The sequence below is a fragment of the Camelus ferus genome, chromosome 29 (genome assembly GCF_009834535.1).
Source record: "Camelus ferus isolate YT-003-E chromosome 29, BCGSAC_Cfer_1.0, whole genome shotgun sequence".
NCBI lineage: Eukaryota > Metazoa > Chordata > Mammalia > Artiodactyla > Camelidae > Camelus > Camelus ferus.
The window spans coordinates 1,391,676-1,406,185 of NC_045724.1; the positions used below are offsets into that span (position 1 = coordinate 1,391,676).

At 36.3% G+C, this 14,510-nt stretch overlaps 1 protein-coding gene across 1 annotated transcript in view; it reads left to right on the forward strand.

The window, feature by feature from the left end:
• NBN (nibrin) overlaps positions 1-14,510 on the forward strand; it is a 55,302-nt gene that overhangs the window by 14,451 nt on the left and 26,341 nt on the right. The window contains 3 exon segments of the mRNA XM_032470295.1: positions 9,087-9,204; positions 9,802-9,995; positions 11,377-11,379. Of these exon segments, the coding sequence (XP_032326186.1) occupies positions 9,087-9,204; positions 9,802-9,995; positions 11,377-11,379 (315 nt within the window).

Sequence of the window (14,510 nt, forward strand, 5' to 3'; positions counted from 1 at the left end):
ATTTCTTCTAGGTTTTCCAGTTTGTTTCCATATAGTTGTTCTTGGTATTCTCTTATGATATTTTGTATTTCTGTGGTATTGGTTGTAATTTCTCCATTTTCCTTTCTTATTTTGTTTGTTTGTGTCCTCTTTTCTTCCTAGTGAGCCTGGCTAGAGGTTTCTTAATTTTGTTTACTCTTTCAGAAAACCAGCTCTTGGTTTGATTGTTTTTTTTTTTTTCTATTTTTTTAACCTCTATTTTACTTATTTCATCCTTGATTTTTATTATTTCCTTCCTTCTGCTGAATTTTGGTTTTGTTTGCTCTTTTTCCAATTCTTTCAGCTGGTAGGTTATGTTGTTTATTTGAGATTGTTCTTGTGTTTTGAGGAAGACCTGTATGGCTCTGAACTTCCTTCTTAGGACTGCTTTTGCTGCATCCCATAGATTTTATGTAGTTACGTTTTCATTGTCATTTGTCTCAAAGTATTTTTTTAATTTCTTCTTTAATTTCATCATTGACCCTTTGGTTTTTTTAATAGCATGTTGTTTAATCTCCATGCTGTCGTTGTTTTCTCCTTTGTTTTTCCATGGTTGATTTCTAGTTTCATGGCATTGTGGTCAGAAAAGATGCATGAAATAATTTATATCCTCTTAAATTTGTTGAGTCTCCTTTTGTGCCTGAGAACAGAATCTATTCTAGAGAATGTTCCATGCACACTTGAAAAGAACGTAAATTCTATTTTGGGATATGTTATGTCCTAAAAATGTCTACCAAGTCCAACTGTTCTATTGTGTCATTTAGTTTCTCCATTGACTTACTGATTTCCTGTCTGGAAGGTCTTTCTAGTGATGTTAATGGGGTGTTAGAGTCTCCTACTGTGATTGTGTTCCCATCAGTTTCTCCCTTTACATCTGTTAGTATTTACTTTATGTATTTAGGTGCTCCTGTATTGGGTGCACATATGTTAATGAGTGTAATGGTGTCCTTTATCTTTCTTTATGACCTTTGTCTATTTTGTCTGAAATCAGTATGCCTTCTCCCACTTTCTTGTCATTAATGTTTGCATGAAATATCTTTTTCCATCCTCTCACTTTCAGTCTGTGTGTGTAAAGTAGTTGGGTCTCTTGTATGCAGCATATTGTAGTTTCCTGTTTTATTATCCAGTCTGCCACTCTGTGTCTTTTGATTGGAGCATTTAGTCCATTGACATTTACAGTAATTATTGATAGATGTGTGTTTATTGCCATTTTAACTTAGTTTTCCAGTTGATTTGGTATTTCCTCTTTGTTCCTTTCTTTTTGTTTTTCATTTTGTGGTGTGATAATTTTCTTTTGTATTATCTTGGTTTCTTTTTGGTTTTTGTGATTCTTGTGTGCTGTTGACTTGTGGTTACCTTGTTTTTCAAGTGTATTAACCCATTATTATATGTTTGTTATAAACTGATAGTCATATAAGCTCAAACACATCCTAAAAATAATGAAAAAAAGAAAAAAATCTATATTTTCTTGCTCTTCCACATTTAACGATTTTGTCCTCTTTCACATCTTCATGTTTATTCTGTTGCAACTCATTGTAGTTATTGCCTTTCCAATTTAGGTTTCCTCCTTTCTATAGCGTCCTGCTGCTTTTCTATTTACAGTAGACTTTTCAATATTTCTTTTAGCAAAGGTTTAGTGTTGCTGAATTCTTTTAGTTTTCACTTCTCTGTGATATTCTTTATCTCTCCTTCTATTCTATAGGATAGCCTTACTGGGTAAAATATCCTAGGTTGCAGCTTTTTCTCATTCAGGACTTTAAATATATCTTGCTACTCCCTTCTGTCCTGCAGTGTTTGTGTAGAGAAATCAGCTGAAAGCCTTCTGGGAGTTCCCTTGTAACTTACTCTTTGTTTTTCTCTTGCTGCCTTTAGAATCATTTCTTTATCTTTAACCTTGGCCATCTTGATTATAGTATGTCTTGATGGGTTCTTCTTGTTGGGGACTCTTTATGCTTCCTGTACTTGGATATCTGATTCCTTCTTTAGGTTTGGGAAGTTTTCATTCATAGTATCTTCAGATATATTTTCAATCCCCTTTGCTGTTTCTTCTCCTTCTGGGAACTCTATTATGCATAGGTTGGCACATTTTGTGTTATCCCATGTGTCCCTTATATTGCTTTCACTGGTTTTTATTTGCTTTTCTGTCTGCTGTTCTGATTGGCTGACTTTTGTTGTCCTGGCTTCTTAGTCTCTTACTTGTTCCTCAGCATTGTCTAGTCTGTTTTGACAGCCTTTAGCTTGGCTCTTATCTCTGCCATTGTGTTTTGTGTTTTTAATTGGCTCCTCTTAATAGTCGTAGTTTCCTTTTCAAAGTATTCTCTGTCTCCATTCATTTTAGTTCTTTCGATGCTTTGATCACTCCCTTTTTGAAGTCATGATCTAGTAGCCTATTGAGGTCTATTTCATTGATCGTTCTTTCAGGGGATTTCTCTTGTTCTTTTAATTTGGAGTAGTTCTCTGCTTCATTTTGCTTATATCTCTCTAGCACTATGGATTATGGAGTATCAGTTATTTACTGTGGTCTTGAGGGGATTTTTTTTTTTTTTTGAAGAGAATATGGAAATAAAACTTAAGAAAAAAACCCCAAAACAAAATAAAACAACAGCAGCAAACACAATTTTTTTAAAAATTAAAAACAAATTTTTAAAGAAGAAAAAGAAACTTTTAAATAAAAACAAAAGAAAATTAAGGAAAATTTTAAAACATTTAAAAAGAAAATGTTAAAAAATTTTAAAAACAACTAGTAAAATAATATAAAAAATATATAACAATTTTAAAAATTAAAAAAAAGTGCTCCTTTTTAGCCTGTGCTCCTCTGATAGTTTAGTTGTGAGGTCTGTTTTTAGTATGGATGGTTGCCAGGCCCTTCTTCCGTGTGTGTTGGCTGTTACGCCTTTGACTGGGGGTGTGGCCGGTGTTGTGGTGACCAGAGCCCGCCCTGGCTGTTGAGTGGGGCCACTTTTTCTTCTGTGGTTGTCACAGCCCTGACAGGGGCTGGGTCTGTTCCTCTTTTGTTGCAGTGGAGGCTTCCGGACCCATTTCTGAGCTGCCGTGCATACTAGGCGGGTTTGGAAAGCTTTAAGTACTCTTTGTTGACTCTGCCTTTGTTCCCACTTTAGCTGCAGGGATGTCATTGTGCTGTTCTGGTGTCCCTCAGGTTCTCTGGCCTCAGGGCTACCAATGTAGTTATGCCAATTTCTGGGTTGCACACCTGGATCATGGTGCACTATTAGATCAGCTCCTTTCCCAGCACCAACCACTGGCCCTGCACTCACCCTGCTGCGTGAACTCCGCTCTATTGTTCTAGAGGTCCGTGGGTTCCACCACTCTGTGCTGCTCCCCGCGCCACCTCTGCATAAGGTAGGCAGGCTGGCAGAGAACGGCCACACCAGCCCTTGCCCCTGCTGTGTGCCTGAACTCTGGGTTTTGGTCATTTGTCTTAGAGGCGTGGATACACAAAGGCACCCGTGGAGCAGAAAGGTCCCGTCTGCCTGGGGCTGTAAACAAATCTCAGTTTTGCCTATGAGGTTGCAGAGGCCCTGGTTACGGATTCAGTTTTCATCCTCACCTCTGCCTGGCAGCTGAGCACTAGCAAATTTGGTGGCTGTGGCTGAGCCCCACCTCTCTTCTCCCGAGAATGCACCAGCAGTGGGGCCCTGGGTCTGAGGGGACAAAGGCTCTGACACCCCTCCTCCCAGCGCACACCAGCAGTGTTGCTTTTTTTTTTCTTAATGGGGGACCCACGCTGTTATTTTCCATATGTACTCCTAGCAGTGGTGCACAGCACACTGCAGCCCCCAAGTCTGCCTCTGGGCAGCGGCCTCAGTCCTCCATCTGGCTAGGGCAGCCTGTCCTGGCCCCCCCACCCCCTGCCGGCTCGCCTTCTAGGGCTGGGGATCACAGGGACCTTTTGTGCCCATTTCACTTAGTTCTGTCTGTGCAGGGCTGCTGTGCCCAGATCTGCGCCTCCACGGAACTCCGTCCCCACTGACCTCTTTGTTGGAGAGGTGGAGACCCAGCCTAAGAGCGCTATTCCTCCTTTGTTGCTCCCTCCCTGCAGGACTGGTCCTGCGCTAATTTCCTTTTTCTCATTTTTTTTTCTCCTACCAGATTTGTGATGAATTTTGTTTTTTGAAGAAGGTGATGTTCTGTCAGAGTTCAGCAGGTGTTCTGAGTGAATGGGTGGGTCTGTGGTTGTCTCTCGGTGTATTCGTGGGAGAGGGTGAGCTAATAATAAGCACGTCCTTCTACTCCGCCCTCTTGGCCACTTCCCCATATTTTTAATTTATTAGGTGAAATTTTAATTTCTATTTTATATTATCAATTTGTTATTACCAAATATTTATTGAATGCCTACCGTGAACCAGGTGAGATAGACCTGTGGATGTCATGATGAGCCAGAATGCATTACAGTTTCTGCCAGCTTGGAATTTAGTGGAAGAAGCAAACATGAAATAATCATGCAAATAAAAGCTAGAACTCTGGCTAATGCCGTTAAGGAGAGCTAAGGACATATATCTTTAGGAACCTGACTCAAGGTATAACAAATGTTCACTCTTCATTGAACTAAACTAGAGTTAACTGTTCTCTGGATACAGTAAACTATTATCTGTGGCAAAACAAAGAGTGAAAATGTGAATAATAAAGCTGTAGGTAATTTTAAAATGTTTTATTCATTGGAAAGTAGTAAGAAACCTCATATCCTCTCATGTATGTATTATATATTTACATACCATTTTTGTCTGAGATTGGCTCTGTCATTTGGTGTTGTTACATTACTGTGTAGACTGATTCGTAAACAACCATTTGTATATATGTGAGACCTTTTACACTGAAAGAAATGTATGATAGAATAGAAAGAATTTTGTTAAAGGGGATGTAAGGCATTTGATAGATATTAAAATTTTATTCTATTTATAAATTAGAATGTCTTCTAATTTTCTAGTACTACGTACTTTCTTATTGTACATTTAACTTTAATAGTTAAAACAGTTTCCACTGTTCTCTGTATCGCTTTAAAAGTAGAATAAATAGAATTTTAAAGTCAGTTATTAAGAAAACCATAATAACTAGTGCATTGCATCCATCATGCTGACTGAATCTGTCTTATCTGCAAATAACTCACTCATTTGAGATTGTCGATTCTAGGAATCACTGCTTTAGTAGAGCATCCGTTGTAGCAGATTAAAACACATGCATTTGTGGTTCAGTCAATTATAAAAGTTTTTTAATTAATATAAATTAGATTAATATAACTGTTTAGTCATGACTCAGCTCACTTTATGAAACATGTATGTTGCCAAGTGTGGGAGCACAAACTTGAATTAAACTTTAATGCCACTCTGTTAATTGAGTAAGTGCTAAATGTCACTCTGTAAGATTCATGTAAGAGCATAAGTTTTGATTAACACACCAAAATACCACCCTGATCACTACATAAGTTTAGTTGCTTTAAAGCTGCTTTGCTAGCAGGAATCTGCTACAATCTGTCTTCTTGCCGTAAAAAAGCAGAGACATGCTTTGCTTGCTTTGCTTAGTTCAAGGTCATAGGTCAGGGCTGCTTGTGCTTATGGAAAACCATGACTCGTCCCTTGCCCTAACCGGCAGGACATGCTTCGCTTATCAGGCGCAGGCAGATAGGGTAGGCGGCTGACCCTCACAGAAGACTGACTCGGCCCTTAGCTGGAAACAGCTGTGCTGCTTCCCATGCTTAGACAATTTCTGATCATTGGAGACACTGTGGTGGTCTGGTTTTCGTTATCAATTGTTTGGAACACTGTAACCTTGCTCATGATTGTTTGAGGTTTGAAATAGCCCTTTGTACTATCAATATTGTAATTTCGTCACTAAGTATAAATGAAGATTATAATGTTTACGTTTTTCACAAACTAGAACTACTGATCTGCATCCCTGCACGTACACCATGCCCCTTAACTCATTCCTATGACGTATTTTCCTTCTTCTTTGTCTGACTGTTCTCAGTAAACACGGGAGCTTTGGAGGAGCTTAGAGAGCTGTTCTCCGGCTCCCTCTTACTCTCTTGACTTGATAAAGTCTTGAGTAATTTCATTCTTCCGTGGTGGGACTTTTGCTGGACAAAACCCACAAAGAACAAAACCCACAAGTGGTGACCCTGACAGAATACACCACTCGCAGCGACAAGAACCCATGCCCAAGGAGAAATGTGGAGAGACAGAGGGAATTTAAGGAAATTAATTGTAAAGTACTGGATGGTGACTCTTAACAACCAAAACATTGTTGTCATATCAGATACTGCTCTCTGTGGATACTTAACTCTAGTGACTGGTTGTCCACATTGTGAATTCCCCCCATCCTACATTATCCTATCATCACCGTGATGATTTAGTAATTTTAAAAAATCTTTTTTTAAGACTATTTTTTAAAGCCATTTTAGGTTCACAGCAAAATTGAGAGGAAAGTAGTTTTTCTCTGTAAGCCCTGCTCCCACATATGCATGGCTTATCCTGTTTTTGATGTCTCTCACCAGAGTGGCACATCTGTTACAGTCTGCATTGACACATCGTAGTCACCCAAAGTGCATAGTTAGGGTTTAATCTTAGTATTGTACATTCTGTGGGTTTGAACAAATGTATAATGGCGTATATCCATCATTATAGTATTGTATAGTGTTTTCACTGCCATAAAAACCCTCTGTACCCTGCCTGTTCATCCTTCCAACTTACCCAGCTCCTAGCAACCACTGATCTTTTCCTGTCTCCATCATTCTACCTTTTCCAGACTGAAATAGTAGGGCCCATACAATGTGTACCCTTTCCAATTGGGCCTTCTTCACTGACTCACATGCATTTAAGTTTCCTCTACGTCTTGTCATGGCTTGATGGTTCATTTCTTTTTTAGCAGCACTGAATAAATTCCACTGTTTGAATGTACCACAGTTTATTTATCCATTCACCTACTGAAGGACATCGTGATTGCTTCCAAGTTAGGGCATAAGTTTAGCTCCTCTGGGTGAATAACGAAGCATGATTGCTGGATCGTATGCTAAGAACATGTTTAGTTCTGTGGGAAAGTGTCAAACTGTCCTCCAAAGTGACTGTACCATTTTGCATTCCACCACCAGCAATGAGTAAGAGTACCTGTTGCTCCACATCCTCACCAGCATTTGGTGGCGTCAGTGTTCTAGATTTTCACCATTCTAATAGTTGTGTAGTGGTATCTCTTTGTTTTAATTTGCATTTCCCTGATGATACATGATGCTGAGCATCTTTTCCTATGCTAATTTTCTCTTTCTGTATTTCTCTGGTGAGGTATCTATTAAAAGTCTTTGGCCCAGTTTTTAAATCAGGTTGTTTATTTTCTAATTGAATTTTAAGAGCTCTTTGTATATTTTTGATAACAGTCCTTTATCCGATATGTCTTTCGCAAATACTTTATCCCAGTCTGTGGTTTGTCTTCTCATGCTCTTGATAGTATCTTTTACAGTGTGAGTTCCAGCTTACCATTTATTTCTTCCATGGATCACATGTTTGGTGTTATATCTAAAAAGTCATCTCCATCCCCAGGGTCATCTAGAGTTTCTCCTATGTAATCTTTAAGGTTTAGAGTTTGCATTTAGGTCTGTGATCCATTTAGAGTTAATTTTTGTGAAGAATATAAGTCTGATTCTAGATTCATGTCTTTTTGCATGTGGATGTCCAATTCCACCACCATTGGTTGACAGGACTCTCTAAGCTCCATTGTACTGGCTTTGCTCCTTTGTAAGAGATCGTTTGATTCTCTATGTGAGTCTATTTTTAAGGTGCTCTGTTGTCTTCTATTGATCTTTTTTTTTTTTTTTTTTTTTTTCTTTTCACCAGTACCACACTCTCTTGATTATTGCAGCTTTACATTAAGTCTTGAATTCAGGCAGTGTCAGTACTCCAACTTTGTTCTTCTCCCTCAATATTTTGTTGGCTATTCTGGGCCTTTTGCCCCTCCATATAAACTTGAGAATCAGTTTGTTAATATCCACAAAATAACTTGTATGGAGTAATTGGGACTGCATTTAATCTATAGATCAAGTCGGGAAGAACTGACATCTTGAAAATATTGAGCCTTTCTATCCATGAATGTTAGCAGTTTTCACCAGGAGGTAGAGAGATAAAAGCCAGTCAGTTATGAATAATAGCTATAACAAAAGATTTGATTATGTAGAAAGTTGCAACTATGGTCTAATGAGAGGTTTAAGAATTGTCTGTTGATTTTACTTCTCTGTTTTCCTCTTTTCCCTAATCTTCATGGGTGATTAAGCTGCACTTACAGAATTACATTAATGAGCTAAAATTTTATGTTTTTATTTTTTATTTTTTCCTTAAATTTTTATTTTGTCAAGTGTCAAATCTCTTTGAAAAGTTCCAAGAATAGTACAATAAATAGTACTCATATACCCTTTAGCTGTTCACCAGTTGTTAACATTTGTCACATTTGCTTTATCTCTGTATGTATAATTTTTAATTTTATCGTTTTATTCTTGAGCTGTTTGAGAACTAGCTGCAGATACCATGATACCTCATACTTTATAAAAGCTTGTGTTTTTAAATCTCACTTTGGAAGTTTTATTGAAACTGACAAAATGTAGCTTTTAAAATTCCCTGAACTTTTCCAGAGAGATTTATTAGAAAACACTTACAGTAGTAGTTGATAGAATTCGAGTATGAACATTGCTAATATTGGTTCCCAAGCAAACACAAGATGCTAATGGAATCTGATCTTTAATGGACGATGTTTCTCTCAACCTTTGGTGGTTCACAGAACTTGTTTGATTCATGTATATTTAATTGTATCTCATTGCATTATATATTTTTAGAAAATAACGAACAGTTCCACTTTTCTGTGTGTCACCTGTCACCATGGATTTCTAAAAAAAGGAATTTAGATGCTTTCAATCTTTTTGTCCCAGTTAAGACTCTTACTTTTTTAAAAATAATATAATGGTATTATGGATATTAAGCTTTTCTAGTGTCTAGATTGCCGTTCCCACTTACAAATTTAATGGTATACATACAGAGTAGTATGTAATTAGAATGTACTTTATTTTTTTTTTGTAGTTTTTATCCACCTGTTGATGAACCAACTATTGGAAGTAAAAATATTGATCTGTCAGGACGACCAGAGAGAAAACAGATCTTCAAAGGGAAAACATTTGTCTTCCTAAATGCCAAACAGGTAATGTTATAAGCTAAATTTTCCCAAAGAAAACATTATAAAGTAGGATAGATTATGACAGTTATCAGTAGTTGTTAATGCATTTCTTTTTGAGACTTTGTGTAGAAACATAAAGTGGAATAAAAAACTGTGTAGGCACGAGAACCTGCCCAGTGTTCATTATATGACTATATTTTTTAACAGCTGTTAATTGGCCTATTAAGTTTATGTAAATATGTATGGGGAGGAGACAGAAAACTTGGTTGAAGTCCTAACGTGTTCGGTTAGTAAACAGCTGTTGCATGTCTTCTGTGTACTGAGATGGGGGTTCCAGGAGTTTATGTTGTAGGTGGAAAGGTCTTGCAGGCATGCCCCCGGTCACAGCACTGTGTGGTGAGGGACTGCAGACGATGTAAGGATTCCACGGCTGCAGTGGTCCCTGGTCAAATAGGGATTTATCTCAGAGTGGAAGCTCAGATTATCCTCTCAAGAAGTATAACCACTTCTACTTCAAATTCTACTTCTATTTTACTTCCCAAATCAAATTCTTATAAAGTTATGAATGTATTTAAGAAATTAATTGTGGCTATTTAATTCCTTTTTTCTTTCCATTATTAGCATAAAAAATTAAGCACCGCAGTTATATTTGGAGGAGGAGACACTAGGTTGATAACAGAAGAAAATGAAGAAGATGATAGCTTCTTCTCAGCTCCTGGAACTTGTGTTGTTGATGTAGGAATGACAGACTCACAGATGTTAATTCCTAACTCTCAGAAAAAATGGATTCATTCAATTATGGATAGACTCCAGAGGTAAGGAATGATTCTTTATGAGTTAAAAAAAACAAACAAACAAGCAAGTAGGTGATTTTATCTGTAACCTTTGTTATACTCCACATAACAACGTTAAAGTATATACAAGAATTTTTATAATGATTTTATTGCGTATGCTGCTTGAAAATTTGTTGTGACTTAGTATGTTAGAAATAGAATATATTTTACCCATGACAATTTTTTCTGAGTATTTATTTTCTGCCTCTTTTTCATTACTTTAATAGAATGTACAGAATTTACTTATCTTAAAAAAGTATTTTTCTGTAGAATACATAGCAGTTGAGAAAGTTAAAATTCAAATGTGAAATTTTTTCTGAAACAGCGTAGAGCTGAAATGTATTTCTCCATTGATGATTACTACCCTTCATTGAAGAGATGTATAAAAATTTTTATCCCTCTTATATGTAGGCTATTATGGGAAAGCAGGAAAAAAGTGTCAAATATCCTAGAATTGTGTTTAGTGGGGATGGGGAGCAGTTAAAGGAGTTAAATCAATGATTTTTTTTCCTTTATTGGTGTTCAGAATCTTAGCATTGTTGAAGCAAAATGTATTATTAAAAAAATCAGTCTTGACTGTCTTTTGACTAGCGGAAACTAGTTAGGGCTTAGGGTATTTATATGCCTGAAAAGTCCATAGCTAGCTCCCTATTCATTTTTCCCATCTCTGAAGTCCTTCTGACCATGGAGATTGCTTTTTTTTTTTTCTTTTATGAGTTTGCTGAAATAAAAAGTAAAATTTCAGCCATCTGTTCCATGAATATTTTGCTTAATGGAGATGTATTAAGTGCTGTGGAAAAGAAAATAGCCATGTAACAAAAATACCATCTTACTATAACAAACCCAAATTTACTTTGATTCTGTTATGTTTTACGCACTGAGAATATAATGGGAAACAAGAAAGCCATGGTTCTTGGCCACCACTGGAGTTTACTGTCTAGAGAGAAAGATAAAGACAAGTAAAACAGACCATTACAAATATGTATAAAACAAAAGCAGAATAACAGAGCAGAGGGGAGAAGTTTATTCTACGTGGAGAGGCTCCTTTCGGGCAATATTTTATGTATGACCAGGCTTTAAAAGAGCCATTCAGAGCAATAGCAATAATACCTATGCTTAATGATACTATGCAGCAGATCCTCTTTCCAAGAGTTGTACGTATATGAAGACTTTAATTCTTACACAGCCCTGTGTATTTTTACTGTCATGGTCCCCACTGTGCAGATGGGGCAAAGTGGGGTTTGAGTAGAACACGGGGAGTGAACATAGGAGCCAGGATGTAAACCCAGGCAGTCTGGTTCCTGAGTCCACCCTCCTCACCATCACATCTTGCTGCCTTTCACGTACAGGACCCTGAGGTGAGAAGGTAGCTGGAGTGCAAGGCTGCTCAGAGGCTGGGCCCTTGACCATGAGGTGACATTTTGTTAAGGAGTCTTTGGCCCCTGTTTTGATTTGGTTTTTGATAGAGGATAGTTTTATAGTTGGAGAAAGACTGTGACTTGAAATGACACCTGTCAGTTTAGTCCAGGCCACTGAGCCACTGATAGCCATTGAAGGTGCAGTGATACCAAGCAAGTGGCCAGTAAAGCCAGCTACTGGCCGAATTTCAGACGACAGCCCAACACTGGGCTCAGCTAATGCCATGGCTGTATTGATTAGGTGTCAGAAGTGGGTGTAGGATGTCAGTGATTAAAATTAGTCATGTCTGAAGAAGACTGGAAGTCTAGAGGAACAGTGTAACCCTGATTTTTGTCCTTGTTGAGATATTCTCTTAGTATCTTAGCTCAAGTTTGAGAACTCTTCCCTGTTAAGTTAATTATTTTCTCTCCATCCTCTCCTTTGCCTTCTCCTCGTCTCTCCTGCTTCACAGCTTTGCACAAAAGTAGATGAATCATAATCTTTGGGTCATGATATACTATCATCACTGAACCAGAAATAATTCATTTGTTTATTTGTTCACTATTTGATTAGTTATTTTAAATAAATTTTTACTATTGTAAACTGCTACTAAGATCATGTTTGTCTGTTTCCTGTTGGTAGCTGTGCAGGATTTTTTGGGGGGTATATTACCAAATTCCTAGGGTTAGAACTGCTGGATCGTAGGTTATATAAATGCTTAACAGTATCAAACTTTTCCAGTTTATACTCTGAACCTCAGTATGTAAGAGATCAAGTTAGACGCACATCACAGTCAACACTGGGTGTTTTCAGACTTTATCACTTCTCATTTGTTGTATCTCGTGATTTTGATTTGTTTCTCCCTGATCACCAGTGATGGTTAAACATTTCTTCAAATGCTTATTGGATTTGTGAAATACCTGTTCATGTCTCTTGCCCAGTTTTCTATTGGGATAATTGTATTTTTTTTAATACAGGTTTTCCCCAGTTTTATGTGTGTGTATTTAGTTCTGTATAGTTTTTTTGCATGTGTCGGTTCGTGTATTCGTCACCATAGCTAAGATACAGAGCAGTTCCATCACCACAGGGACCCCTTATGTTGTTATGTTATAACTCACTTCCTGTCCCCAAACTTTGGCAACCTCCAATTTGTTCTCCATTTCTAAAATTTTATTTAAAAAATGATACGTAAATGAAATTATATAGCATATAACCTTTTAGAATTTTTTTTTTCATTCACCATTATTACTTGGAGATTTATCCAGGTTTTGTGTATTAACCTTTTTTTATTGTTGAGTAGTGCTCCATAGTATGGCTATCCATGACATGGATATTGTCTCTTTAATTACATTTTCTAGTTTACTGCTGAGGTATAGAAATTCACTTGACATTTAGATACTAATCTTATATCCCATCACCTTACTCGACTCTTCTTTTACTTCTAATAACTTACCTATTGTCTTTGTTTGTATCATTTGTAAATATTTCTCTCCTTTTTAATCCTCATGCCTTTGATACTGCTTTCTCTGTCTCTCTCTCTTTCTTTCCTGGTTATGTACCAACTGGGACATCCAAAGTGGTTGGGTAGAGCAGTGAGAATAGCCATATTTATCTCACTTTTGGCTTTAAAACAAGTGCTTCCAGTGTTTCCCCATTCAAGATGTTGTAATGTCTGTATAATATTATTAAATGTGCATTTTAAATGTTTTTATTCTATTTTATATAGCCAATCTTTGTAACTGATTTTCATGGTAAATTTATAGCTTGAGAAATGTGAGTAGGATAACAAAGTACTGATTTTGAATTGCCTGGATTATAAGTAGGTACTTGTGATCACTTGATTATAATACTTCTTAAAATCTTTTATTTTAGTGCTATATTGTAATCACGCATAGAGTTGAACTCTAAGTTAACCTAATACATACAAAACAACAAATGTTAATAAGCATTTGAAAAATACCTTTTAAACTACTACAGCCACTTAGAATATCTTTAAGTGTGCAATGGCATGGGTACACTGAGATTTGTTCATTCACCCACTGAAGGACATCTGCATTTTTCCAGTGTTTGTTACAAATAAAGCTGCTGTGAATATTTATGTACAAATTTCTATGTGAGCATAAGTTTTGATTTCTCTGAAATAAATGCCCAAGAGTACAATTCCTGAATTGTATGGTAATTGCATATTTGTGTGCTTTTTTTTTTTTTTTTGTATTTTTAGGAGTTCTTTATGTATTCTTTTTTTAATTAAAAAAAATTTTTAAATTGAAGTATAGTCAGTTACAGTGTGTCAAGTTTCTGATGTGCAGCACAATGTCCCAGTCATGCATATATATACATATATTTGTTTTTGTATTATTTTTAATGAAAAGTTATTATTAGATACTGAATATAGTTCCCTGTGCTGTACAGAAGAAACTTGTTTTTTTAAATCCATTTTTATATATAGTGGCTAACATTTGCAAATCTCAAAACTCCTAAATTTATCCCTTTCCACTTCCTTTCCCCCAGTAATTATAAGATTGTTTACTATGTCTGCGAGTCTGTTTCTGTTTTGTAGATGAGTTTATTAGTGTCCTCTTTTTTCTTTTTTTTTTTTTTTTTTAGATTCCACATATGATTGATATCATATGGTATTTTTCTTTCTCTTTCTGGCTCGCTTTGCTTAGAATGACGATCTCTAGGTTCACCCATGTTGCTGCAGATTGAATTATTTTACTGTTTTTTATGGCTGAGTGGTATTCCATTGTATAAATACATGACAGCTTCTTTATCCAGTCATTTATGTATTCTTGATATTAATCCTTTTTTTCACTTTTATGTATTATAGAATCTGTTAACCACTTTGTAAATTATCTTTACTATGTTGATGAATGAAAGTCCTTAATTTTAATATACTAAAAATTAACAATCTTTCAGTCAGTGCTTTTTGTATTTTGTTTAAGGAATCTTTTTCTACTCATAGATAAAAAAAAAATTCACCTATGAGTTTTACTAATTTTTACTAGTATTTTGATATTTTGTTTTTGAAATTTGTTTTTAATTTATCTGGAATTGATTCTGTTTTATACCAAGGGACCTTACATGCATGGGAATGTT